Below are 27,988 nucleotides of genomic sequence, written 5' to 3'. Positions count from 1 at the left end.
GGGGGTTACTTTTGTTACAGTATGTGGGCTTCTCATTGTGGTGACTTCTCTTGCTGTGGAGCACAAGCTCTAGGGTGCACGGGTTCAGTAGTTGTGGCATTCAGGCTTCAGTAGTTGCAGCACACAGGCTCTCAAACACAGGCTCAGTAGTTGTGGCTCATGGGCTTTGTTGCTCCATAGTGTGTGGGGTCTTTCCAGAGCAGAGGTCGAACCTGTGTCCCTTTCACTGGCAGGTAGACTCCCAACCACTGGACCACCAGGAAAGTCCTCCATGTCCTTCTTCAAACAGGAGCGAATTGAGCAGTAAGAAATAAGGGGCGAGGGGAAGGCACGACTGTGGTAAACAGCTGTAATCTCATGGAACTGAACAGGATCATACAACCTGACCAAGAACACCGAACCTCACAGATGCAAGGGGAAGGCAAAGACTGAGGCACAACTCATGTAGCTCCAAAGAGAGATGTCAGAAAATAAAGGAGTAGACAGGACGGAAAGGGGAACAGCCTCACACACACACACGTTTCACACGGTAACGTAAAGTGAAACACACTTCTTGAGTACACCTAGTCTCAACCTACTTTGATACATTTTTCTAGAAAGTGTCCAAGTGTCATGAAACAGTCCATCCCACCTAACTCTCTAGGACACCGTGAGAGGAAAACAGAGCATTGGATGAAGTGTTTTTGTCATCTCCAAAGTACTATAAAACTTCAGTTGGTTACTTTCGTTCATGTGAAAATCACTTATCTATCATCAGCTATATGCCCAACACAGAGCCAGGTTCCATGGAAGATAGTTTAAGGCAGTCCTTGTAATGAGGAGCTTGGTAGTGTGTTGGACATTCTGTTGTCAGAGTTTTTTTTTTTTTTTTCAAAAAACTCTTCTGTAAGCAATAGCTTTGTTATGGATATAATGATTTTCAGTTACCCCACAAGATGGTTCATTTTGCACTCCTCTCCCTTCTTAGACACTGGCTGTTTAATCCCCTCATCTGGGTAAATGTGAATTATGACTTCCCACAGATTATCAATGTATTATCTTAGATGTGAATGGCTTCCCACAGATTATCAACATATTATCTTATGGATATTATCAGTCAGTATTTGACTTCAAACATCACAAATTTTTGTCCAATTTCTGCAGTTCAGAATATGTACTTGTGTAGCAGTACACACATAATAGTGTCTTAGTTAAGATAAATTCCTCAGGAAAAAAATTTCTCAAAGTAAACTTTTATCATTGTGAAAATTATCAATAATTAAGGGCAGGAGGAGAAGGGGACGACAGAGGATGAGATGGTTAGATGTCATCACCGACTCAATGGACATGGGTTTGGGTGGACTCTGGGAGTTGGTGATGGACAGGGAGGCCTGGCATGCTGCGGTTCATGGGGTCGCAAAGAGTTGGACACGACTGAGCGACTGAATTGAACTGAAGTGTGACCAATATCTAAAGAGTTGTCATCTGCTCACTATCATTGGGGCATCATGATGACAGACTTCATTCTTATGTAGTTTCCACTCCATTTGCTTACTTTATAGTAACCAAAATCCAGGCAAAAATAAGCATATTCCATTTGGAGTTACATTTCGGTAAGTGCAATTAGTGTAGTAGGTTGCATCTCCCTACCTCACTAGATTTTTATCTAACGTTCCTATTAAAATAAGGTGATTACAACAAAATCCAAAAGGCCTCATGCATGGAAGGGAGGAGTGGATAGTTCAGAGAAAGGGAATAGCAGAGAAGTCACGTGTGAGCATATGCCATTTATAATTCTGAAGATTTATTCCACTTCTGAGGCAAGAAATTGCAGGACTCTAATAGTTTCACCACCTGTGAATTATTTGGGTGCACCCTCATAAGCGGGTTCTTTCTTCTATTTGTTTAAAGAAATAAGTGGTATGTTTGCCAATTCTACACTACATTAATTTTCACAGAGTTTCCATTTTCATCTTCATTGCTTTTTCAGATTTTTTCCCAAAGCTTCTGCCATTCTCCAACTAAACCTTTGGGTATTTTCTCCTTCAATTTTCGTCCAGGGACTTTCTCTAAGTCAAGTCAGTCTCTTGGCATAAGTGTTGCAACAATGGAGGGAAGGAGTGCGATAACCTAAGACATCCTGGCATAAATCCCAAGAGCGCTAACGAAATGAGACAGGAAATTATAAGCAACCTATAATAAATTCAAACTGTCCAATAAAATAAATATACCTCACTTTGTTGCCTTAGTAAGTTATGGTAGGGTGTCTGATTTCTCAGTCTACACCGTCATTTGAAGTCTACCAGGGTGTTGTTCAAACATTGTACTTCATCGATAGAAAGAAGTGAAAAAGGGTAATGGAAACAATAAGAACTCCTACTGTTCAGATGCTGAAGTGAGATTTAGAGGAAAGCTTTTTTAGAAATAGTCTGGTTTTCTTTTTTTTTTTTTTCATTCTAGTTATTATAACCAATTGGCATTGAGACTAGGTACCACATATATTTTTACTTTTACTTTGGGGCTTGTGCCCAGTCTAAGATAACAAACATGCTTTGAAATTACTGTTACAGAGTGAATTTAACTGACATTTGGATTCCCAAGACATAGACTTATTGTGTTTTCAAGTTAAAAAGAATTTTTGAGGTAGCATAAAATTTGACCTCAGTTGACTGGGATCTCTTCAGGACTTTGGTTTTATTATGTCTTGGATATCTTTATATCCCTAGTGTGAGACAAAGAGTTTGACACATACAAGATGTTCAGTATGAGTTTGCTGTTTGAATAAATGAGTTAATCACCTGTTCCAGCCCTTTGATTTCATAGAATTGAATTTAAAATATAAATATTTGCAAACAGATTGGAGACTTATTTGCCAGGAAGACCTAGTAGGTAGAATCCAGAGCCTGAAATCTGGATCTCTTTCCTTTGAGTCCATACTCCTTTGAGAAAGAGGTCACTCTCTATTATACTGTATGATGTTAGATGACCTTCATATGGGTCAGCTGAGCCAGCCTGGGTAGAGAAGTTGAGGTGTTGAAATGTCACCTCAGTAGATGTGAGGTGCAGTAGAAGCCAAGGAAGCCATCAAGCTGATGGAAAATCATTTTGAGTGAAAACTCAAGGATTATTGTTGGTTTATATGTGTTGGGGTGACCTGGTGAGAAGAGGGGACTGAAGTTTATTTCTTGCCCTAGTTGTACAACATACTGGGTTGGCCAAAAATTTCATTCAGGTTTTTCCATATCATCTCACAGAAAACCCAAATGAACTTTTTGGCCAACCCAATATCAATAAGATTCATTTCTCTTTTTTTTTTTCATATTAATGAACAATGTGAATGTGAAATACACAATGGTGATGTATATGTGAAAATAACTTCCTGGGGGACCTTGCACATAGTAGGTCTCCAAGAAGTTTTAGCTTCCTTCCCATCCCTCAGTGCAAAAATACTATATTCATTGAGAGCCTACTGTGTATCAGGCACTGTGCTGGGCACAGGGTGTATTGTCTTGAACAAAACAGACATGGTTCTAAAGATGGGTCTACTTACATGTAATATCAGAAAGGATTTGAGATTGGGAAGGAGGACAGGAATTAATTGGCCAGTACATTCCATTGGTTTTATGTTGCCGTCATGGTGTTATTTTCTTTAAACTGTATATTTAACTATTGCTGATGTAAGGAAGTCTCTGCCTAAAGAAATAGACACATCAATTCATTATTTATAGTGATTCCAAGAAGAATGTGTTAAAAAAACTCTAAAACTCTAAAAATGTGTATTTAAGATCACTTTTTGAGTTGTGCCTTCTGCGCCCGCCTTTTTTTTTGCTGCGATCCTCTTTTTCAGTCATACTGAAACCAGAACTTAATGAATGTATGACTTTGTTTATGTGATCCATAAACACCTGTCTTTTCCATTTTAGAAATATGCTTAAGGAGGGAAACCTTTATACCAGCCCATCATTCAAGTGAATAAAAGGCCAATCACAGCATATAGAGTGCTAATGACAATAGGCTTCTTTCCTCAAAAGGTTTAACTTGCTCTGTGGAAACCATTAGTGTGAAAGACCTTTAGAAATCTTTGAACATCACCTGGTGACCACCCAGCATGTTCTCCGCTCTCTGTTAGTAGGGGTTCTGATTTTCTAGTACCTCTGCCAAGACTGGGAGCTGACTGTAGCTCACATCATGAACTCCTAATTGCCAAATTCAAACTTAAATTGAAGAAAGTAGGGAAAACCACTAAACCATTCAGGTATGACCTGAATACAAATATAATCAAATCTCTTATGATTATACAGTGGAAGTGACAAATAGATTCAAGGGATTAGATCTGATAGAGTGCCTGAAGAACTATGGACAAAGGTTCGTGACATTGTACAGGAGGCAGAGATCAAGACCACCTCCAAGAAAAAGAAATGAAAAAAAAAGAAGGCAAAATGGTTGTCTGAGGAGGGCTTAAAAGTGAAAAGCAAAGCAGAAAAGGAAAGATAGTCCCATTTGAATGCAGAGTTCCAAAGAATAACAAGGAGAGGTAAGAAAGCCTTCCTCAGTGATCAATGCAAAGAAATAGAGGAAAACAGAAGAATGGGAAAGGCTAGAGACCTATTCAAGACAATTAGAGATACCAAGGGAACATTTCATGCAAAAATAGGCAGAATAAAGAACAGAAATGGTATAGACCTAACAGAAGCAGAAGATATTAAGAAGAGCTGTCAAGAATACACAGAAGAACTGTACAAAAATGATCTTCATGACCCAGATAATCACTATGGTGTGATCACTCACCTAGAGCCAGACATCCTGGAATGTGAAGTCAAGTGGGCCTTAGGAAGCATCACTACGAACAAAGCTAGTGGAGGTGATGGCATTCCAGTTGAGCTATTTCAAATCCTAAAAGATGATGCTGTGAAAGTGCTGCACTCAATATGCTAGCAAATTTGGAAAACTCAGCAGTGGCCATAGGACTGGAAAAGGTCAGTTTTCATTCCAATCCCAAAGAAAGGCAATGCCAAAAAATGTTCAACTACTGCACAACTGCATTCATCTTACACGCTAGCAAATTAATGCTCAAAATCCTCCAAGCTAGGCTTCAATGGTACACGAACCATGAAATTCCAGATGTTCAAGCTGGATTGAGAAAAGGCAGAGGAACCAGAGATCAAATTGCCAACATCCACTGGATCATCGAGAAAGCAAGAGAATTCCAGAAAAACATCTATTTCTGCTTTATTGACTATGCCAAAGCCTTTGACTGTGTAGATCACCACAAACTGTGGAAAATTCTTCAAGAGATGGGAATTCCAGACCACCTGACCTGCCTTCTGAGAAAGCCGTATGCAGGTCAAGAAGCAACAGTTAGAACTGGACATGGAACAACAGGCTGGTTCCAAATTGGGAAAGGAGTACAGTCACCCTGCTTATTTAACTTATATGCAGAGTACATCATGCAAAATGCCGGGCTGGATGAAGCACAAGCTATAATCAAGATTGCCAGGAAAAATATCAATAACCTCAGATATGCAGATGACACCACCCTTATGGCAGAAAGGGAAGAAGAACTAAAGAACCTCTTGATGAAAGTGAGAGAGGAGAGTGAAAAAGTTGGCTTAAAGCTCAACATTCAGAAAACTAAGATTATGGCATACAGTCCCATCACTTCATGGCAAATAGATAGGGAAACAAAGGAAATAGTGAGAGACCATTTTGGGGGGCTCCAAAATCACTGCAGATGGTGACAGCAGTCATGAAATTAAAAAACGCTTGCTCTTTGGAAGAAAAGCTATGACCAACCTGGACAGCAGAGACATTACTTTGCCAACAAAGGTCCATCTAGTCAAAGCTATGGTTTTTCCAGTAGTCATGTATGGATGTGAGAGTTGGAATATAAGGAAAGCCGAGCGCCAATGAATTGATGCTTTTGAACTGTGGTGTTGGAGAAGACTCTTGAGAGTCCCTTGGGACTGCAGGGAGATCCAACCAGTCCATCCTAAAGGAAATCATTCCTGAATATTCATTGGAAGGGCTGATGCTGAAGCTGAAACTCCAGTACTTTAGCCACCTGATGCAAAGAACTGACTCATTGGAAAAGACCCTGATGCTGGGAAAGATTGAAGGTGGGAGGAGAAGGGGATGACAGAGGATGAGATGGTTGGATGGCATCACTGACTCGATGGACATGAATTTGAGTAAGCTCTGAGAGTTGATGGACAGGAAAGCCTGGCATGCTGCAGTCTATGGGGTCGCAAACAGTTGGACACCGCTAAATGACTGAACTGAACTGAACTGCCATGTCCCTATGACCAGCCGCAACCTGCCTTAATCCAAGATGGGTCTTCTTGTCCCTGGTTGTCTGCTAACTGGTAACTTCAATTTGACGGTGCTGGGACTCAAACCCAGTCCTCTGTGTCCATTTTAGAGGTCTAGATAATTGAAAGAACTGATTTCTAGATTGTGGATGTCATAGGACATTAAAATTTCAAAAGGAAATAAAATTATGTTTGGAAATATGGTAGGCAGGAAATATGGAAAATAAAGTTTCTAATGTTTGGATTCAATTAAGTAAGGACATTAATAAAACAAAGTTCTAGCAGCTAAATTTCATAAGTGAAATAATAATAGTTACTACTACAGAGAATGCTTGCTTTAGTGTGAGATGTACTTTACATATATTAAATTATCTAATTGTCATAACAACATTAGGATGTCACTACGGTTACTCTTCCCATTTTGCAGATGAGGAAACTGAGGCACAGAGAGGTTATATAACTTGCTTTAGCTCACTCAGCTAGCAGTGGCAGAGTGCAGCTTCAAACACAGGTACAGTTCACTCTTGTCCTAACAATACCATTTTGTGTCATCATCAGTGGAAGAAATGAAAGGTTATTCAAATAAGCCCAACGTTCCAAGTATATAGTTGCAGAAGAGAAACTAAATACATTTAGCTCTATGGAAATCTTACCAGGGCCCTTATCGCTCTCCTTATTCTTCATGCCAGTGAAAAACTTTGTTAGACTGACCTGCTCTAAGCCAGACACTTTCCTTGGAACACTGAGACGAATGAGACACAGGAAGCTCACAGATGCTAAACAAAGCTCAGACTGAGGCTGAGTGGAGGATAAAAGATGCTATGGGAGAAGGGAGCTGGCATTTATAGTCTGTAATGCTCCAGGCTCTGTGCTAGGCAGAAAATCACTCTGACTTGAAGTGGATCAGTGAGGGTGACTTAAAGAAAAGGCATTTAAAGTGAGTTGTGGGATGGGACTTGCCTGGTGATTCAGTGACTTCCTGCTTCCATTGCAGGGGGTGCAGGTCCAATCTCTGTTCAGGGAACTAAGATCCCACATGCCACAAGATACAGCCAAATAAATAAAAACAAAAAAGCTACTAAAGAAAGTCTTAGGAGATCAATAGAAGTTCACCAGGTAGACAAGAGAGAGAAGGGTGCATTAGGCAGAGGGACCTGCATGGGCAGAGGCACAGCGGAAGGAAAAAGAAAGTTGAGTCTAAGGAGCGGTGAGTGAATCCCAGTGGCTGAAACATAGCTGGCTCCTGCAGGGACTTTCATGCCATGCCCAGGAGCTTTGTCCCAGGATTGTGTTTTAGAAAGACAGCTATGCTGGCCACACACAGTGGAGAGGCCCTGAAAATGGAGGCTGAAAGGCCACTTGATTATGACACCACTTGTGAGAAGCCACGAAGACAGCAGTAACCCCAGTGATGGAAAAGAGGGGGGAAGATCCAGCTGTATAGTAGAACCCTGTGGTCCTCTGGACTCAGAGGCTCTTAAAATACCAGCTGTATGCTTGGGCTGTTTAGGTGCCCCTGCTCAGCAGACAGCCTGTAGACTGACGCTGAGTAGGTGCTCCATTGCGATACAGAAGGCATGTGTGAAGGAGTGGATCATTTTATTCATGGCCTCCCTGTTCAAAATTGTGACCTACAGTCAGAGATTTTTTTTTTTTTCTCCCTGTATTATGAAAGGACTTCCAGAGCAACAAACATCTCATTCTCTAAAACCTGAAGAACTTTCTGTCACTCTCTGAGGAAAGAGAACTCAGGTCCATCCTTTCTGAAGCAATTGCCACAGTGCTGTGACTTAACCCTTTATTCACTCTCAGTGAACCTTTCCAAACACATAGAGGCTGTTTCCAAGGAGCACTCCTGCACTTCTTGGAAAGCCCTTGTTTAACACAAAGGTCATCATGGAGAGTCATTTTTGTACTTTGGGGTAATTATTGTCATCCGAGATGGCAGTGTTGTCCCGTGTGTGGTTATTTATCTATTTTCTCACCAAACGGTGCCTCATTCAGCTCTTCAGATTCATGTCGCAGCCATGAATCTTCCCATGGCAAGCCAGCAAATATCTCTTCTCCCTTTCTCGCAGCGCTCCACATTATCTAAAAGGGAACACATGCGGAATTCCCTTTGAAAGCAACGGAAACTCCAGTAAAAGATGCTACTTTCAGGGTCTAAATTTAAGTTAACTGCTCTGATGGAATAGTAATTGTAGTCTTCAGAGAAAAAAAAAATCAAACCATATCTGAAATTCATCAATTCATCATTTTGTAATGTGACTGAAAAAAAAAAACCCCACGAGTTTTATTAAAGAAAGTGTGAGTTAAATGTCACATAATTATATTCTTTCTATGTTTTATGAATCCAGTTCTAAGGTGTCAGATTTTTCATCAGGCATTGGAATTCTGTGGGTATATCGTTTCTTCTTCTAATAGGAATAGTCTCCAATTTACTCAGCCTTAGTACAGAATTGATTATAGCTTGGCCTCACCTCATAAAGTAAATTTGCTTTGGAACAGCATCAAACACGTATTTATGTTTTAAATCATATGGTCCTTCTGACTTTAATTCTAATTTTTGACATTTACTACTTTTACGTTCCTTCCTCTTTCCCCCAGTTTGAATGCAAACAGCATAGAAATCTTGTCCTACTTAGCAAAGGGGGAAAATGTGATTTTTCATTGTCTTCCTATGTGCCAGGTACTGTGCTACTTGTTTCTGTATGTCATCTCAGATATGTCTTACCACCTCTTTTATAGATACGAAAACTGAGCACTGAAACCTAAATGCTGGTATGAATTCCTCTGCTTTTAGTGTACGTGGACTCAATTCTTATAGCAAACAAATTATATTGAAATATGCAGCACAGACTCTCTTCCCTGTTGTTGGAACTATGTTATTTGGACTCTGTCAGCAGGAACCTCCCCAACTTGCTGAGTGATTTCCATGGTTTCAGCACCAAGTTTATTCGAGTTCACCACTTGTACCGTATTTCATCAATCCTAAGATAACACAATTTTTTTTTGATTTCAGAAACTTTGCGTCTTATTTTTGACAGCAGGTCACAGCTTAATGGATTTGTCTTTTCCTTCTTAGTGGTACATAAAATAGTGTGACTTCAATCTGTGGCATCTTGGAATCAATGGTTTAGTGTACCAGGGTCTTTCCTGTATCTCATTGATGGGAGTGAAGCTTGAGATTCAGTTACAGAAACAGGATTACAGACCCCACCCCCTTCCTGTCCACAGTCCTCCCAGGCAGATGGCTCCTGTCTTTGCGTTCTAGTCTGAGACACTGAGAGTTTGTACCTTGAACTCACCTTCTATCCTGTAAAGAGGTCAAAGCCCTCTTACCGAAGATCTCTTTTCTTCTTCATCTAAATGTGCCTCAGTTTTCTTATCTGTAAGCAATATAGTATTAGTATAATGCAGTGGCTGCTGATCTTTGCTCAATATCAGAATCAGCTGAGAACTTGTTAAAATTTGGAAGGCCCAGGCTACTCCTCCTTCAGTGGGCCTGGGCCTCTATGTGTTTTTAGCTCTACAGGTGGTCCTGATAAACATGAGTGTGAAACTCACTGGTGTAGTGTTGAGAACAGGAACTCTTGAGGCCAATTGCCTGCTTTGACTCAAATCCTGGCTCCACCAGTGCAACCTTTCTATTATCTTGTGTCTCAGTTTCCGTATCTGTGAAACAGGGACCGACAATAGCATCACCTCAAAGGATTATTGTGACATTTAATCAAATGAGCCATGCAACCTACTTAGCCAATACCTAACACATGTAGCAAGTGCCCAATAAACATCAGAAGGTATCAATACTCCCTTCCTACAAGGCCGAAGTTTTCTCTTTTTGAGAAACCGATCTTTTATCTTTTCCTGGATTCAAAGCCACTGACAGCTTTACCTGGTAACTTGAGTCCTCCCATGCAATCTCAAAGAAAGGGGCTGAGAAGGAAAGCTAGGATTTCTTTTTAATGAACAAAAGGAGGTCTGGAGTCTGTTGAAACCAGGGAATATAAAACAGAACGAGGAGAAAGTTTGGTTCAAAAAATCCAAACTGTGAGTTCACTTGTAAATGCTTATACAGGAAGATTATAATTCAGGGTTCTATCCCTCTCCTACAACCAAATCACCCTAGGAACTAGGAACTAAAAATGTCTGGGCAGCCTCTATCTCCCTGCCACAAGAGATTCACATCAGGTGGTCTGGGTTCAGGTCCAGACATGGCAATTTTTCTTGAACTCCCAGGTGATTTGAATATGCAATCAATTGATAGCCACTGATCCAATTGAATATTTAAAACATTCTAAACACCTCTCACCTGTTAGGGGATTGTCTCTTAGTTAAAGATACAGAACCCTCTCCACCTCAAAAAAAAAAAAAAAAAAAGAAGACAGCTTAGGAGCCCAAAATAAAGACCCTGTACCAGTTCCAACAACTCATATAGTTGATGTGAATGCACTTTTTAAATTGTGAACGTGCTTTGGCCACCTGATGCAAAGAGCCAACTCAGAAAAGACCCTGATTCTGGGAAAGATTGAAGGCAAGAGGAGAAGGGGACAACAGAGGTCGAGATGGTTGGATGACATCTCTGACTCAATGGATGTGATTTTGAGTCAACTCCAGGAGTTGGTGATGGATAGGAAAGCCTGGTGTGCTGTAGTCCATGGCGTCGCAAAGAGTTGGACACAACTGAGCGACTGAACAACAACATGTGTGTGTATGTGAGAGAGAGACAAAAACAGAAAGGGAGGATTGTGATGCATAATGAGAAGACAAATTTTCTTATTATGTTAGGTAGCATGCACAAAGAGGCCTGGAACTCTTCCAGTTAATAGGATGTGGTGTAATCTGAAGTCTAATCTATCAGTCATTTGAATGCATAAACTTTTTATTTGAAAATAGGAACCATGCACATTTTGTACAATATAGAAATTAGAACCTTTCTGAGCCTCATATGAAGAGACAAAATAAAACAAAACAGATACTCTGAAGGTATCAGTCTTCTGCCTATACTAGTCAACTAAACTTTTCTGTATGTTTTTTCTGGATGGCCACTGTAATAGATTAAGTATCCAGTCTTACATCTCCCAGCTTTCCTCAAACAGCCAAGTTTAATTTCTGTTCAGATGACTGACTGACTCTTATTCACCGTTCTCCCCACTTATTTAATTCGCCATAAAGAGATTCTAAGGGCTTCCCTGGTGGCTCAGTCAGTGAAGAATCCACCTGCAATACAGAAGACTTGGGTTCGATGCCTGGGTTGGGAAGATCCCCTGGAGGAGGGCATGGCAACCCACTCCAGTATTCTTGCCTGGAGAATTCTATAGACAGGAGCCTGGCAGGCGACAGTCCATGTGGTCACAAAGAGTTGGATACAACTGAGTGACTAAGCGCAAAGAGATTCTAAACAGAGAATTCTAAACTGATCTGCCAGACTAGAAGCAGACTGAGGTATGAATTGTATCTTATATAGCTGATAGCAAGGAGAGTCCAGTTTAGGGCACCAGCAAGTGGAATGGAAAAGGAAGGATGGAAAGGAGACACATCATAAAAGTAAATTATTGATATAGGGTACAGGCAGTTGTTTGGATTTGTGTGTATGGATAGATGGCTTGGGCTGGGGTGAGATGGAGGATGGAGAGGCTGAAGGGAGATGTTTTATAGAAAAGTTAATATATTTGTAACTGGATTAAGAGGAAGGACTGCTAAAGGAAGGACTGGGGACCCAAATGTAATGTTTGGTTTTGGACTTGTTGAGTTTAAAATATTAAGGAGGCATTCAGGTGAGTGGAAACAGAAGCTTGGAGATTGAGGTAGAGATGTGTTTTTCTCTCATCTACAAAAGAGAAGAGTGCAAGCTAGGAAAAGTGGGTGAGATCAACCGGAGGGTAGAAGGAAGAGCAGGGGCCCAAGGAAAGAACCTTGAGGATTCCAGCATTTACTAGTCAGGATGAGTAAGAAAAGGCAGGGAGGAACTGGCCAGGAGTCATTGCCAAAGAAGTCAAAGGAGCATGACCCACAAGAAGGTCAGAAGGAAGGTCCTCGGATGTGGTAAATTACAGGATCCTGATGCATTTCAGAGGAGCCACGTCACTCAAGTGGCAGGGCTGCAGTCAGATGATGAAGGGTTAAGGAATTTGGGGATATTGAGGAAGTGGGTGCTGTGGGCGTGGATTAGCCTTTCGAGAAGTTTAGAAGTAAAAGAAAAGGAGGCAGAAGACAATTTAGCTCTCACCACTAACAAAGTAGAAAATAAAGGCAGGAAAGCACAAAGCTGGTGAGATAAAAGTGAGCTTGTTTTAATAAAAAGAGGAGAAAGTGCTTTCGTCTTAATAGCTCAAAGAATGCTGATAGCAGCCGTGTGTGAAATTGATTTCTGAGGCCCAGCACCAGAGACAGAGAGGCTGTGAGGCCAATGGGGTAGTAAACCATGATTTAGCACCTTCACTTTCTCTGCTTATTACAAAACAGGCTTTAAAAAGATGCCTGTGGTGCATCTCAGCAATCTTGATTTTGTCTGGGGCCAAGATCCATTTTAATATATTCCTGAGGCATTTTAGTGATTATAACATTACCTGAAGCATCAGCCTATTAATTTTTCACATTACTAACAACCATAGTTAATGCAATGAATATAAATACTATCCCTACCATTAAATAACATTAAATGATGCTAAGGGAAAAAGAATTCCTCTTCCTGAAAACCAAACAATGATGACTTAAAACGCTTGCACATTGAAAGCAAAAGTTAAGCTTTATGAATTCTCAGAGAAGTTGTATCTGCTTTTACTTAATCAAGCATTGAGGGTCAGAGACGTGCTCATAAGAGTCACAAAAACCATATTATGTTTCATATACTAATAAACATTTAAGAAAAGTTTTCACTAATGGCTCCTTGACACTGTCATTTAATTTACAAATGAATTAAAGACTGTATTTCTTCCCTTATATACAATATTGAATGATATTTTTTGACTATGATTTCAAAATGCTATCAGTATAGGGAATTTAGCCAGCTCAAAAACATAAATACTTTTCATGATCTTGACTGGGAGATAGAGACAGCTGGTATATTTGTGTTTAATCATCAATATTATATTCCGTCTCAGTGTAAGTAGATCTGTTTTGTTTACAAATGATGATGACAAATTATAATTGACCAAGTAAGACAAGTTCTTTTAGAAACCCTCAGTCTTTCTTGCAGTGATTTAAAATAAGGGACTTATTCTACAGTCTACTTTGTACAATATTAAAGAAAAACTGTAGGCTATTTGTGAAATACCTTGTCATTTCACTAAAGAATGTCTACTCTGCTGTAGTTAAGACAAAAACGAAGGCAACTGGGACTCTCAACTGTTACTGATAAAGGACTTAAAAATGTGTTGAAAATGTATGTTGAAAGCAGAATGTTTTAAAAAATAACCACTAGAATTTATACCCATAGAGAACCACAGTAGCAGTTTCTGTTTTGATACAAAATAAATTGTCATGGAAATTATTCATATAGTCAGAAACAACATAAAGTGAAAAACCATTATTCTTTAACACTTGGATAGGAAATAAGTCAATACTGAAAATCATCATATAAAGATAACATTTATCTCATGATTTGGGAAATTTTTATTTACAAGTACTTAATGATTTTTAAAGAATTAAGTAGTACATATTTATCAACAAAAATGTAGGATATAATTTAGCATATTTTATTATTCAGGAGTCACTAGGATTTGATAGAAGTTTTGGATGCTGATAATTGTGTTATAAAGGAAGAGTCCCTGTTAGTGGTTATTTCAATAATTACTTAGAATGATTCTTGCAGCTGATCATCTCTACTTGAATTTCACTTACCAGTTTAGTACTGTGAACATTTTCATATTTTAGAACTTTTATTTTTTTAAGTAATTTTTGTAGCAACCCTGAGTTAAATAGAGCCAATATTCATGTCTTATGACCAGGTTAGAAAATTGATTTGTAAATATGCTTAAGTGAGATAGACTCATTTAGAATTGTAGACATTTTTATGGCTAAGGACGTTTCAGAAAGTATCTGGCCCCAAATCCCACAATGGCCAAGTCCTGACCTCCAGCTTGTGTCCCTATTTAGAAGTTCTGCCACCAGTATTATCCATAAATGTTCTCTGAAACATTTTAAAACTAAAGTTGCTCACAAAAAATGTCATTCAAACCATACACATCCATTGAACATTGATCTCTGTATCAAGCCCTATGTTAGAAATTAGGGGTATCAAAGGGAATTCCCAGGCCGCCCAGTTGCTAGGACTGCACCTCCACCCCAGGGGGCAAGGGTTCGATCCCTGGTTGGGGAACTAAGGTTCTGCATGCCCGTGGTGTAGCCAAAGAAATTAGGGGGGTCAAGCTGAATATCACATAGTCCCTATCTTCAAAAGCTCATATCAGTATTTTGCCTCCATTAATTTCTTTTACTTTTTAGAGTTATTTTTACATGAAATCTAATGGAAATCTATTCTCCTCAGTCCAGAAACCTTACTCGAAAACTTGTATCAAAATTTGCTTCTATCAGATTGTTTTTCCTAACTAATTTGGCTCAGCATTGAATTTTTCTGTCACCTGTGGTTATATATACTATACTCATTCTTCCATTAATGAAAATACAATTCAATTAATCTCTTACTTTTTTACTGGTAGAAGCCTGTGCCTTTAATCAAGGCAGGATGCCCTCATCCACCCATCTTCATTCCCTCATCATCCACAAAGCACAGTTCCCAAGTGTTGCAGATGGACTGACTATTGTTTGCTCAGTGATGAGGACTCTTTGGCAGATAGACATCTGGGAGTTGAATTAGACTAGATTAAGGCAAGATGTGACAGGTTAATCATCTTTCAGCTTTTAACATTTTGGGTAGATTTAAAGTTGGCATAAAAAGACATGTGAAGAAGCAGAAATGTGATCATCTTTTTCTTTCATGAGTCAGATTAATTTTATTCCTCTTCCATTCCCTTATCTGCAGCTTCTGCTTATATATTTTACCCCCTCTGTCTTTAGAGAATCTGAATGTATATAAATGAGAGTAAAAGCTGACAGCCGTTATAAATTAAGCACTCAACTACAACTTGTCCTGGCCTGCCTTGCATTAATTATTCATTCAATGAATATGCACTGAGGCAGATTACATATCCGGAGTTCTAGAAGGCACTGGGGGTACAAAGGCATATTCATTTTTCCCTTATGAAACACACTGCCCATTCTTTGGGATAGATGTACAAATAAGTAACAAATAAATACAATACAGTGTACTTATATAAATAAATAAATAAATACAGTACTGCTGCTAAGTCACCTCAGTCGTGTCCGACTCTATGCGACCCCATAGATGGCAGCCCACCAGGCTCCGCCGTCCCTGGGATTCTCCAGGCAAGAACACTGGAGTGGATTGCCGTTTCCTTCTCCAGTGCATGAAAGTGAAAAGTGAAAGTGAAGTCGCTCAGTCGTGTCCGACTCTTAGCGACCCCATGGACTGCAGTCTACCAGGCTCCTCCGTCTATGGGATTTTCCAGGCAAGAGTACTGGAGTGGGATGCCATTGCCTTCTCCAAAATACAGTACAGTGGCTGACAAATACTAAAATAGCCATGGTTATCAAGTCCTAACAATATGTTCAGAGTAGATAGAGACAGTGATTGATTCTACCTGGAGATGAGAGGACATTTCACCAGAAGATGGCATGGGAGCCACAGGGGCAGAAGTACACATGTCAAAGAAAGAAAAAGATGCAAGGAATATGGAGACGAAGGCGACTGAGGCAACAGCAGGCTCATGAACAGAATATCAGAGATGCCCAAGCAGCTTGTCTGACTGTGCAACAGTGCCTTGTCGCTGGAGCGTTGAGGACATTTGTGATCAAGAGGAGCAAAGATTAAGTCTAGACCGTTGGTTTAGGGTCAGGTTAGGAAGAGTTTATGTGACATCCAAATAGTTTGGACTTGATCTTCTACCAGGCGGTTCTTAACCTTTTTTGGAGACCATGATAGAAGTTATGAATCCTCTCTCCAGAAGCATGATAATAATACATATTCACCCAAAATGTCACCTACTGTTTCTGAGTCCTCACAGCCCATCTGGAACCCATTACTGGATGCCACCAGCTCTAGGCAGGCAGTGGAACCACAGAACCCTCTTAGGGAGGACACAGTTTAGCTTTGCATTCTGAAAAGGTAACTGGCCACAGTGTGGAGGACAGGCTGGTGGGTGGAGAGGCTCGACGTAAAAAAAATCAGATGGGAAGCCTATTGTGAAATACCAGCATGAAATGTTGACACCAGAATTAAGGCAGTGAGAGTAAGGGTTGAAGAGGAGGGAACTGAAAGAGACATTTCAGAAGTACAAGTGCCTGATCACGTGCAGACAGTGTAGAACTGTCAAATGTTTTGTTGTTGTTTATCTTTATCTCACTTCCTCACTAGATTAGAAAGCCTCTAAATGGTGTTGTGCACCAGGCTGGACTCCAGAGAGTCAGCAGAAGCAGAAACTTAAGCATTCAGGATTAGAATGTAAGATTCACATGAAAGCAACAGGTCCCTTTGTGGGCCATGAGGCAGAGGGCTAAGGGGTAGTGGGCTCTGCTAATAGTTACTATATCAACACTGAGAACCAAATAGGGAGCTGTTGAAAATGGTACACATGGATGGGAGACAATCATTTTCAAAGCAACAAGTCAACTTGCTGGTTGGCACTTGTGCCTTACTGGCACAGAGCATTGAGTCAGGTATCGACCCGAAGGCATTAATCTACATGAAACAACTATGATGCTTCTGGATTTCTGGGATACCTGGTTGATTTTCTTTACATTGATGATGGAAAAGTATCATCAGGACCATAAAGTAGACCCTCAAAATGATTTACTGCTGAACTGCGAGACTCGGGAAACTCTGCCAGTTATTCAAGCTGCTACCTATAGCTACAGCTACAAGTTAAAACTAGAGGTAAATGTTGAAGATATGGAGATGTGATAATTGACAGAGAGCTGTTGCTTTTAAAAATGTGATCTGAGTTGTAAGTATAGTGTTTTTGACAAAATGTATCTCCCACTGTGGAGGAGGGTGGGTAGTGGCATATATCTGAATTGGAGAAAAGAATAAAGTCCCAGAACATGAAACTACTTGGAAATTTTAAGTAATTAGAAATGTCTCTCTCTCTACCCCTACCCCACCCCACTCCTGTGCTTATCGCATAGCCTGTGTATGTTTTTAAGAAACAGATGACAAGTAAACAAGCAGTCTAGTATTTAAAACAAGACATACTTCCAAAGCCTTTTATCCTCTCTTAAATATTTGTCCACATCTGTTACATTTTCTTCTAAAGAGCATTTGTTGTTCTTCTGTCGCTGTCATGTCTGACTCTCTACGACCCCAGGGACTGGAGCATGCCAGGCTTCCCTGTCTTGCACTATCTCCCAGGGTTTGCTCCAACTCATGTCCATTGAGTCGGTGATGCCATCCAACCACATCATCCTCTGCAGCCCTCTTCTCCTTTTGCTTTCAATCTAAATGGCATGATAGGAATTATTGCAAAGCTAACTATAGGTAGCTCAAAAATAGAAAGCATAATTCCCGCCCTCAGGGAGTTTACACTTTAACTGGAAAGATCATTGTTATGAAAATGATCATCCTAAAGGACTACAAAGTCTTATTTTCAGTTTCATATATCCTGTACTAATTCTTGCAAATTGATAATGCCAGGATGGAACATCAAATAGTTGCAGATTAAATAAAATTGAGATAGTAAGAACCTATCATTCTACTATTTTTCTGGATAAAGGGAATTTAATGTGAGCAAAAGTATAAAAAAGAATGTACAAAAGAAGAAAACATAATATTGCATCAGAGAGAATGCTTTAGATTTCAATTCCAAACATTCATCCTGCAATACCTGAATGGCGCTCGAGAGAGAAAGCACCAGATCACGAGCTTTGGAAAGGAGCATAAATTACACACCCAGAGTCCTCTGGAGCTTCCTTCAGAACCATTTCAGCAAATTTTCTTTCTTGGCTCAGATGGTACCATGGTTGACCAAAGAAATGTTAGGGAAGTTCTCCTAAAACCAAAGGCTTGATTGTGGCAAGAAGTGAACTAGTCAATTCTTCCAGCTTCTCTATTATCAATTGTAGTTCGGGGTTTTTGTTCAACAAACTTGAAGCCATATTAATTTATTAACTTTCCAGTTTCTTCAAGGAGTCACAAAATGAGCTTTTTCTCTGTCAGGAATTCTTTTGCCATGATTCCAAACCCCAAACATGTGCTTCCCAGAGTCGTCGATGTTTCTTTCGTTCATTCTACAGATGTTTTGTAAATGCGTTTCAGCAAAATTTGCCAGTGCTGCAGAAAGTAGCTGTGGCTAATGGGAGTCTCAGCTTGGATGTAGCACAGGTTAGATGAGATGGAAATGGAAACTGAAACTTCTGACTGGCTCACCAGGAAATCAGGAATTCACAAAAAGAACAGAGAAGGAATTGCATTTGACGGAATGTTTCATATATGTCTATTTTGGGGAGTGGATGCCCCATGAGATAACTTGTCACTGTTTTCCTTGGTGCTTGGCCTATAGATTATTTTCCACTGGAGATTTTTTTCTTCCTAAGTATAGGAAAAATAGCAACCAAGAAGAGCAGTTTCATTTTTTAGAACTCCAGGTAAAAGGCTTAAGTTTCATACTTGATGTAAAATAAAAGAAAGGCTTCAAAATATCCCTACAGTGCAAAGGCCAAGGAGGTTGCAACAGTCAGCACAAACATGGGAGCAGATGAATTTTTTTGTAAATTACTGCAGTTTCTACAGCATACAATCCTCCTATTGTCCAATTTTCCTTTGTGAAAGAAATGGAATTACCAGTTTCAGCCTTCTACTCCTAATTGAGCTGCCCCTAGGTTTAGGAGTTTGGCTGCTACAGTTGTTATTAAAAAGAAAATTATTACAGTGGAAAAAAGAAACCAGACTGACAGACTCTTTCTAGTAGAAAATCTCTTTAAATCTTCCAGACTTTCTCTCAGAGTGTGTGCCTGGAAGATTCATATACATACATACGTACATATATATATATATATATATACACACACACACACATATATATGTATCTGTATATATACATAATCTACATACGTCTGTATGTATACACCAATATATGCACATATATATATATATATATATTTAGATTTTCATCCAAACATTTGAAATCTCTCAGAAAAAAAAGGTATATTAATATTTATGTTAATATTCTATCAACATTACAACAAAACAGAGTCTTTCTATTTGTGAAGTTTATGCTTTAAAAGTAGTAGAAACTGTGATAGGATGTGATAGTGATAGGCTATTTTACCAGGTCGTTCCTTGAGATAAGCTGACTCAAAATGTTCCATGACCAGTCACAAATATCCTGAATACTAATCTTTGCTCACATCAGCAAGTATTGATTTGAATTCGGCTGGCTGTGAAATTGTGTTCTGGTTGAGCCTCCCAAAGCGCCCAGAGGTTTCTCAGCAGTTTCTGAGATGAGCTGTAATCTAGTCTGGGCCTTGGATGGAATACAAACAAATCAAGTTACCCTCATTCTGAAATGGAAATCTTCCTGAAGCATTTGACATTGAGCAGAGGCAGGCTCTCATTTCCTAAAAAGTAATGAAGCTATCTTAATTCCACCTCCAAGTTGTTGTTCCTAGATTGAGAATGGATGCTGAGGACAAAATCATTTTTTTAACAAGACATGCAGCAACAGTTGTTCAGTAGTTCTTGTCATTCAGTTTTTAAAAATCATGTACTGATAAATACTGTTTAAGATGGAAAGGAAGGTCAACATTTGAAGCCAAGTAGCACAAAATATGGTCATATTATGGGTGACTTCCCTGGTGGTTCAGATGGTAAAAGCGTCTGCCTACAATGCAGGAGACCCAGGTTCGACTCCTGGGCTGGGAAGATCCCCTGGAGAAGGAAATGGCAACCCACTCCAGTACCCTTGCCTGGAAAATCCCGTGGATGGATGGAGGAGCCAGCTAGGCTACAGTCCATGGGGTCGCAAAGAGTCGGACACGACTGAGTGACTTCACTTTCACTTTCATGTGTGTAAAACCTGGTGCCACCAAGTACTAGCTGTGTGACTTGGCAAGGGGAGAAGGGAGTGGAGTGAGGGGGGTGAGGGGGTGCAGATATTTGTGGCCTGACTGTTAAGATGAAATAATTAATACCAGCATGCTAGAAACTACGCTAGGCACCTTACATATGATTTCCCAGTTAATTTTCAGCATCACCCTTGGAAGAGAAGCATTAATATTCCCATTTTACAGATGGGTGAAACTGAGACTCAAAGATCTGACAAAGGGCTCTAGTCAAGTTGACACGCATGACTAGGTAGGTCTGTCCCACACCCAAGCCTGGGCTGTTTCTCCTGCACCATGATTCAAGTTGCTCAACTTCTCTGACTCTCGATTTTTTTTATTGGTAAAATAGGAAAAATGTTCCAACTTGACATGGCTCTTCGTGAACATTAAATATGATAATTTGTGTAAATTCTAGCGTACTTCCCAGCACATAGAGACTTGCTAAATCCCAACATTTCTCCCTTCCTACCCCCACCCAGATTTAGGTGCAGTTAAGTGCCTAGCAGCAGTGTAAAAGGGGTGCCTCTGTGTGTGCGTGCCTGGACCCAGTGAAAGGAAAAGAAGAGGTACCCAAAAGTCCTGCTGTGGCCTGGGCAGCTTTTCCACCCTGTTATAGAACTGCCTTTTCTCCTCAGTAGCAAGGGACAGGCTTCATGCAGTGGCCTCTGAAAGACTGTGCACTGTGTCACTGGCAGTTCATCATATCCCCCAGCAGTGCAGCTGTGATAAGAACCAGATGATCCGAATTTCCTCAGCAAAGCCAGCAGCAAATATCTGGGAAGGTGCATGCCTCAGTATCCATCCATACATGCTGCTTTTTAAGAAAGTGCATCAAAAAGCTAATGGACTTTTACAAGAGCCCAGTTACTGCTTAGCGTCTGTAAGCTCTCAGGAGCAGAGCATCACAACCCTGACCACGTACAGTTGGCAGCAGAACGCGTATTCCAAGTTGTTCAAGAAGCCAAGGATTAGATAAGATTTATAGGAGCCTAATGGAGGGGGAGCTAAAAATGAAGTCTGCAGATTTGTTTCCAAAGCTTGGTACATGAACGGGACGTTCCTGTGTATAGATTTCTCCACTTTGCATGGGCACACTGCAGGAAAAATGGTTCTCTCATCACTGGAGGAGTCGCCCCCCCTTTTTAATTTCGAGGTGTGTGACATCCATTTAGTACAGTCACATACACAGATCCAGATGGCTTAAGCTAAATGCTGTCTGTCTGGGAGAAGAGGAAAACCAGACATTCAGGTGGCTCCTCACTGATCTTGAAAGAGTAAGAACCACTCTTCCAACTGGTCCTGTTACCCACTTTGCTACTTTTGAGACTCTGTTGGTGTCTGAAAAACACTTTGCTTATAATATAACTTCATCTGTTATATGACTTCAATTTTACAAAAACCTATCATCCATTTCCTCAGCACCTACTTTTGTTTTCATTTTGTTCTGTATAGCTTGAACTCTTCTTAAAACATTTGGAAAAATATTTTCCAAATACCACATCTATGTGTGTGTGTCTCAGAGCAGATATAACTCTTAAGTCTTCTTATTGCTAATTTGTGTTTCATCCTACAGTACCTTTGTTAAGTCCTTAAACCTGTTCAGGTTCCAGTAGAGGAAGGTTCTGGATAAGGAGGTACATAGAAGGTAACATTTACTGGACTGTGAGGTATAGAGAAACTATTTCTTCATGAGATTACTCTAAGTGTATAACTTCTTGTAGCTGTCACATTTAAACTTGTTCACCTGAGTCTGGGTTGTTGAAGTTGCCTCTGAAATTAGCCACAAAATTATCAGATGAAAACCATGATTAGATAAGTCACTGATGGCGAGAAATGACATCATTCTGAGGTTGATGGATTTAGAGATGTTCTTCTAATCTTTGAATATTCCTTTAGTTCAGTTCAGTTCAGTCGCTCAGTCGTGTCCGACTCTTTGCGACCCCATGCAGCACGCCAGGCCTCCCTGTCCATCACCAACTCCTGGAGTTTACTCAGACTCATGTCCATCAAGTCAGTGATGCCATCTAACCATCTCATCCTCTGTCGTCCCCTTTTCCTCCTGCCTTCAATCTTTACCAGCATTAGGCTCTTTTCAGATGAGTCAGTTCTTCACATCAGGTGGCCAAAGTATTGGAGTTTCAGCTTCAGCATCAGTCCTTCCAATGAATATTCAGGACTGATTTCCTTTAGAATGGACTGGTTGGATTTCCCTGCAGTCCAAGGGACTCTCAAGAGTCTTCTCCAATACCACAATTCAAAGCATCATTCTTCAGCGTTCAGCTTTCTTTATAGTATAGGTCTCACATCCATACATGACTACTGGAAAAACCATAGCTTTGACTAGATGGACCTTTGTTGGCAAAGTGATGTCTCTGCTTTTAAATATGCTGTCTAGCTTGGTCCTAACTTTTCTTCCAAGGAGCAAGCGTCTTTTAATTTCATGGCTGCAATCACCATCTGCAGTGATTTTGGAGCCCCCAAAATAAAGTCTGCCATTGTTTCCATTGTTTCCCTATTTGCCATGAAGTAATGGGACCGGATGCCATGATCTTAGTTCTCTGAATGTTGAGTTTTAACCCAACTTTTTTTATTCTCCTCTTTCACTTTCATCAAGAGGCTCTTTAGTTCTTCTTCACTTTCTGCCATAAGGGTGGTGTCATCTGCATATCTGAGGTTATTGATATTTCTCCCAGCAATCTTGATTCCAGCTTGTGCTTCATCCAGCCCAGCATTTCTCATAATGTACTCTGTGTATAAGTTAAATAAACAGGGTGACAATATACAGCCTTGACGTACTCCTTTCCCAATTTGGAACCAGTCTGTTGTTCCATGTCCAGTTCTAACACTTGCTTCTTCATCTGCATACAGATTTCTCAAGAGGCAGGTCAGGTGGTCTGATATTCCTATCTCTTTAAGAATTTCCCAGTTTGTTGTGATCCACACAGTCAAAGGCTTTCGCATAGTCAATAAAGCAGAAATAGATGTTTTTCTGGAACTCTCGTGCTTTTTCTATGATCCAACGGATGTTGGCAATTTGATCTGTGGTTCCTCTGCCTTTTCTAAATCCAGGTTGAACACCTGGATGTTCACGGTTCGTGTACTATTGAAGCCTGGCTTGGAGGATTTTGAACATTACTTTGCTAGAGTGTGAGATGAGTGCAAATGTGTAGTAGTTTGAGCATTCTTTGGCATTGCCTTTCTTTGAGATTGGAATGAAACTGACCTTTCCCAGGCCTGTGGCCACTGCTGAGTTTTCCAAATTTGCTGGCATATTGAGTGCAGAACTTTCACAGCATCATCTTTTAGGATTTGAAATAGCTAGGAAGTATATAATGGTGTCAGCCACAGACTATATTCCATGGAATTGTCATGGATAGAGGCTTAGAGACACTTACCTGACCAGGAGCTAGGATGGATGGAACTAGGGAGCTGATGGCTGAGTTTTCTAACAAGAAAGTCCAGTTGACCCTTAAACAACACAGGTTTGAACTGCACAGGTCCACTTATATTGAAATTTTTCAATAGTAAGTAGTATAGTACTACATGGCCTGTGAATGTGGAGGAACTGTAAAGAGAGAGTGCTAGCCATAAATTACACTAGATTTTTGATTGAGTGCAGGGTTGGCACCCTTCACCTCTGAGTGTTAAAAGATTGACTGTAGTTGATTTAGGAGTCACCAACAGTGCTACATTGAAAGGTCATCATGTAGCACCAAAGATCTAGAAATAGCTAGACTTTGTCTAAATTGAATAACTCAAGGGATGTATTCAATTTCTATAGGATTATAGACCCAAGACTCAGGCCTTTCTCCTCTCAGTATTCACTAGATTTCTGAAATGTCAGGTACCAATTATTCATTCTAACCCATCCAATGACTATATAGAAAAATAATACTACACTAAGAAGGAGATTTATAATGGGCTTTCCCCTCAAGTTCAATATCAGATGCAGTTTTGACCTTTCCTGATAAATCTATTGGTAAAACCTTGGCTTACATATAGAATTTAATGGCTGCTCTTTAGTTTTCTGTCCATCAGTAGCTAAAGATCATCCTTTCACCTGATTCTGTCGCTGAAATTTCCAGCAGTGGTCAGGAATAATCTCTTGATCACTCTGTTTCCATAGCATTCATGGCCTTGTTTCTGAGACACTGACATTAAAATATTAGGTTCATGTGACGGAAATAAAATCAAGAAACATTGCTTGGAATGTAGTGGAAAAGCTTAGACTTTTGGTTTCAGAAACAATCAGCATTGCTTGCTGGCAACTCATTATTCCTATTTTCTTCTGCCTCAGTTTTTCTCCCAAGATGCAATTCAGTTTACAGTTTTTAAAAAATGCTACCGTGAAGTGAAGAATGCACATTCCACCATGAGAAGGATAAACAAAAATCTCACCTGGATAAGCACAAAAGTTATTTATCACAAAAGCTTTCTTAACAACTATGATAGGCAAATGCTTCTAGGTCTTAAGTGACCTGCAAGGCATTGCTGAAATGTCATCTATGGTTATAGATGTAAAAATCTGGCACAGTTAAAGAGGAGGAAAATTACTTTCCCTGACATTAAACATGAATTCAGTTGAAATGAATTATGTTTATCCTGCTGGTTAAAAAAAAGATTGGAGTTTGTTCCAGTTTGAAGAGTAGGTCTGTGACTTGCTTCTGGACTTGCATGCAATCTCCTTCAAAGAAATACAGACACTTAATGTGTCTAGTTGTGTTGAAACTTGTAACTTGTGATGAGATAAGATGTTTAGTCAGTGAGCCCTCACCTTAGAGCCGTTTTAGTGCCTCTCCAGACAAGGTACTGTTTTGCCAAAAGTTTTACTTTTGTTTTAAGTTCGAAGGATTCATTAACAAAAGAAACCACACATCACACACAGTAAACAATTTCAGTATTTAATAGAGGGTTGTTTGACTTAATTTCAGTATGCAATCATTAAAAGAGGAGAAATAGAAACAACAGAGAAAAGTAACAGCACATTCATCACCAAATTGGGCTAACCAACATCCAGACTTAAACAGTGCTGAGAAGTCTCTTGATAACAGCAGTCTGGAGTCCTAGTTGGGAAAAGGTCCTGGGTAGTGCATACACCCCATGGGTGATGACCTCAAATTGCAGTTTTGGGGACTCCTGCTCAGGCCGTGAACTGATATCATCAGTTTCCAAGAAAAATGCAGCTCTGTTTTGTTTTTTGTGTTTTTGTGTTTTTTTTCTTTTACAATGCTGTTTCACCTGTGAGTCACAGCATTTCATTAGGCTCCAAGGTGGGGGTGAGGATTGGCCAGACCTCTAGGGGCTCAAGAATTCTAAGACCAATCCCTTTTGTGCTTGCAGACAGGCATGGAATCCAGGCAGTGTCCAGGCAGGTCAGAAGCAGGTCAGAGGCCTATTTCTTCTGAAATCTGAACAAAACTTACTCCATTTTAATTTCCCTAACAGTTGGCCTCTGGATTGTTTAGGCTGAAGAGCATAAAAATAGGGCAAAATAACATGAGCAGTCTTTTTAAAACTATAAGTAAAATAACAATTCCAGATAGTCAATAGAAATAAAGTGATCAAAGAAACAAGTAATGTATCAAACAATGCAGAAAACAATGTTCAGCAGTATGGGATTTAGTAAAGAAAACACCCACCATGAATGAGAAGTATGTTTTTGTACATAAACTCTCACAACCATTAACTTATTGGCAGGAATAGTAGTAACGAGAGTGTTCTATCAAGGAACATTTATCTATGAAATTTTGTAACTGGTTCCTTGCAAAATCCTATATAAATGTTCTAAGAGGAAGCTAATGTTGGGAACAGAAAGTATAGGGAATAACATCTGAGTTCACAATACCTGAGTTCTCATGTGGGGGAAAGTAATACATGGTCCTGTTCCAATATAAATGATCAACATGTGTTAGGCATCCATAAAAAGAAGTTCCTAACTGATATGTTTAAGTATTTTCTACATCATTGGTTACAATACATACAAATTGAGGGGCTATTTCAAAAAATATAGCAGTTAAGAATGATAGTCCATTCACAGTAGTTAATGGAATTCTCCAATAAGGCAGGTTCCCAAAGGCAAGACATTGGTCCACATAGCAATCCCTTGGTAGCCTTGCCACAGTAAGTAGGTACAATTATTAAAGTCCAAATAATTCCCAGTTAAATGCGGCAACCAATCAGTTCAGTTCAGTCGCTCAGTCGTGTCCGACTCTTTGCGACCCCATGAATCGCAGCATGCCAGGCCTCTCTGTCCATCACCAACTCCCGGAGTCTACCCAAACCCATGTCCATCGAGTCAGTGATGCCATCCAACCATCTCATCCTCTGTCGCCCCCTTCTCCTTCCGCCCCAAATCCTGCCCAGCATCAGGGTCTTTTCCAATGAGTCAACCCTTCGCATGAGGTGGCCAAAGTATTGGAGTTTCAGCTTCAACATCAGACCTTCCAATGAACACCCAGGATTGATCTCTTTTAGGATGGATTGATTGGATCTCCTTGCAGTCCAAGGGACTCTCAAGAGTCTTCTCCAACACCACAGTTCAAAAGCATCAATTCTTCGGTGCTCAGCTTTCTTCACCGTCCAACTCTCACATCCATACATGACTACTGGAAAAACCATAGCCTTGACTAGACGGACTTTTGTTGGCAAAGTAATGTCTCTGCTTTTAAATATGCAATCTAGGTTGGCCATAACCTTCCTTCCAAGGAGTAAGCGTCTTTTAATTTCATGGTGCAATCACCATTAGCAGTGATTCTGGGTGGGCGGCAACCGATACTCTTCTCAAAACACAGTGGATCCCACATGGAATTGGCATCTATTACTTATGTTACCTATATTATAATTATATAGGCTTCCCTGGCACCAGGTATCAGAGCCTTTTGTAATGCTTTTAGGAATAAATACCCAGTGATTGTTAGGAATCCATTCTCTAAATAATTTTTTCCACACATATACATTCAGTTCAGTTCAGTTCAGTTGCTCAGTCGTGTCCGACTCTTTGCAACCCCATGAATTGCAGCACGCCAGGCCTCCCTGTCCATCACCAACTCCCGGAGTCTACCCAAACCCATGTCCATCGAGTCAGTGATGCCATCTAAGCATCTCATCCTCTGTCGTCCCCTTCTCCTCCTGCCCCCAATCCTTCCCAGCATTAGGGTCTTTTCCAATGAGTCAGCTCTTCACATGAGGTGGCCAAAGTATTGGAGTTTCAGCTTCAACATCAGCCCTTCCAATGTACACCCAGGACTGATCTCCTTTAGGATGGACTGGTTGGATCTTCTTGCAGTCCAAGGGACTCTCAAGAGTCTTCTCCAACACCACAGTTCAAAAGCATCAATTCTTCGGTGCTCAGCTTTCTTCATCGTCCAACTCTCACATCCATACATGACCACTGGAAAAACCATAGCCTTGACTAGATGGACCTTTGTTGGCAAAGTAATGTCTCTGCTTTTAAATATGCTGTCTAGGTTGGTCATAACCTTCCTTCCAAGGAGTAAGCATCTTTTAATTTCATGGCTGCAATCACCATCAGCAGTGATTTTGGAGCCCAAAAAAATAAAGTCTGACACTGTTTCCACTGTTTC

At 40.2% G+C, this 27,988-nt stretch overlaps 1 protein-coding gene and 1 non-coding gene across 5 annotated transcripts in view; both read left to right on the top strand.

Moving 5' to 3' along the window:
• Positions 1-27,988, top strand: part of ADAMTSL1 (ADAMTS like 1) — a 479,878-nt gene that overhangs the window by 7,166 nt on the left and 444,724 nt on the right. The window contains exon 1 of one of the 4 annotated variants that reach the window (XM_081499064.1): positions 11,711-11,834. The exons of the other annotated variants lie outside the window; for them this stretch is intronic. Coding sequence (XP_081355190.1) covers positions 11,811-11,834 — 24 coding nt within the window. The 5' untranslated portion in view covers positions 11,711-11,810. Of the gene's footprint in view, positions 1-11,710; positions 11,835-27,988 lie in introns of those variants that run through there. 4 annotated transcript variants of the gene reach the window in all.
• TRNAC-ACA (transfer RNA cysteine (anticodon ACA)) lies at positions 20,151-20,223 on the top strand. Its single transcript has one exon. It is a non-coding gene; the product is annotated as a tRNA-Cys (tRNA).

This window comes from Giraffa tippelskirchi, chromosome 1, assembly GCF_054371585.1.
Source record: "Giraffa tippelskirchi isolate mGirTip1 chromosome 1, T2T-mGirTip1v1.2.pri, whole genome shotgun sequence".
Lineage (NCBI taxonomy): Eukaryota > Metazoa > Chordata > Mammalia > Artiodactyla > Giraffidae > Giraffa > Giraffa tippelskirchi.
This window is presented reverse-complemented; position numbering and strand designations above follow the sequence as displayed.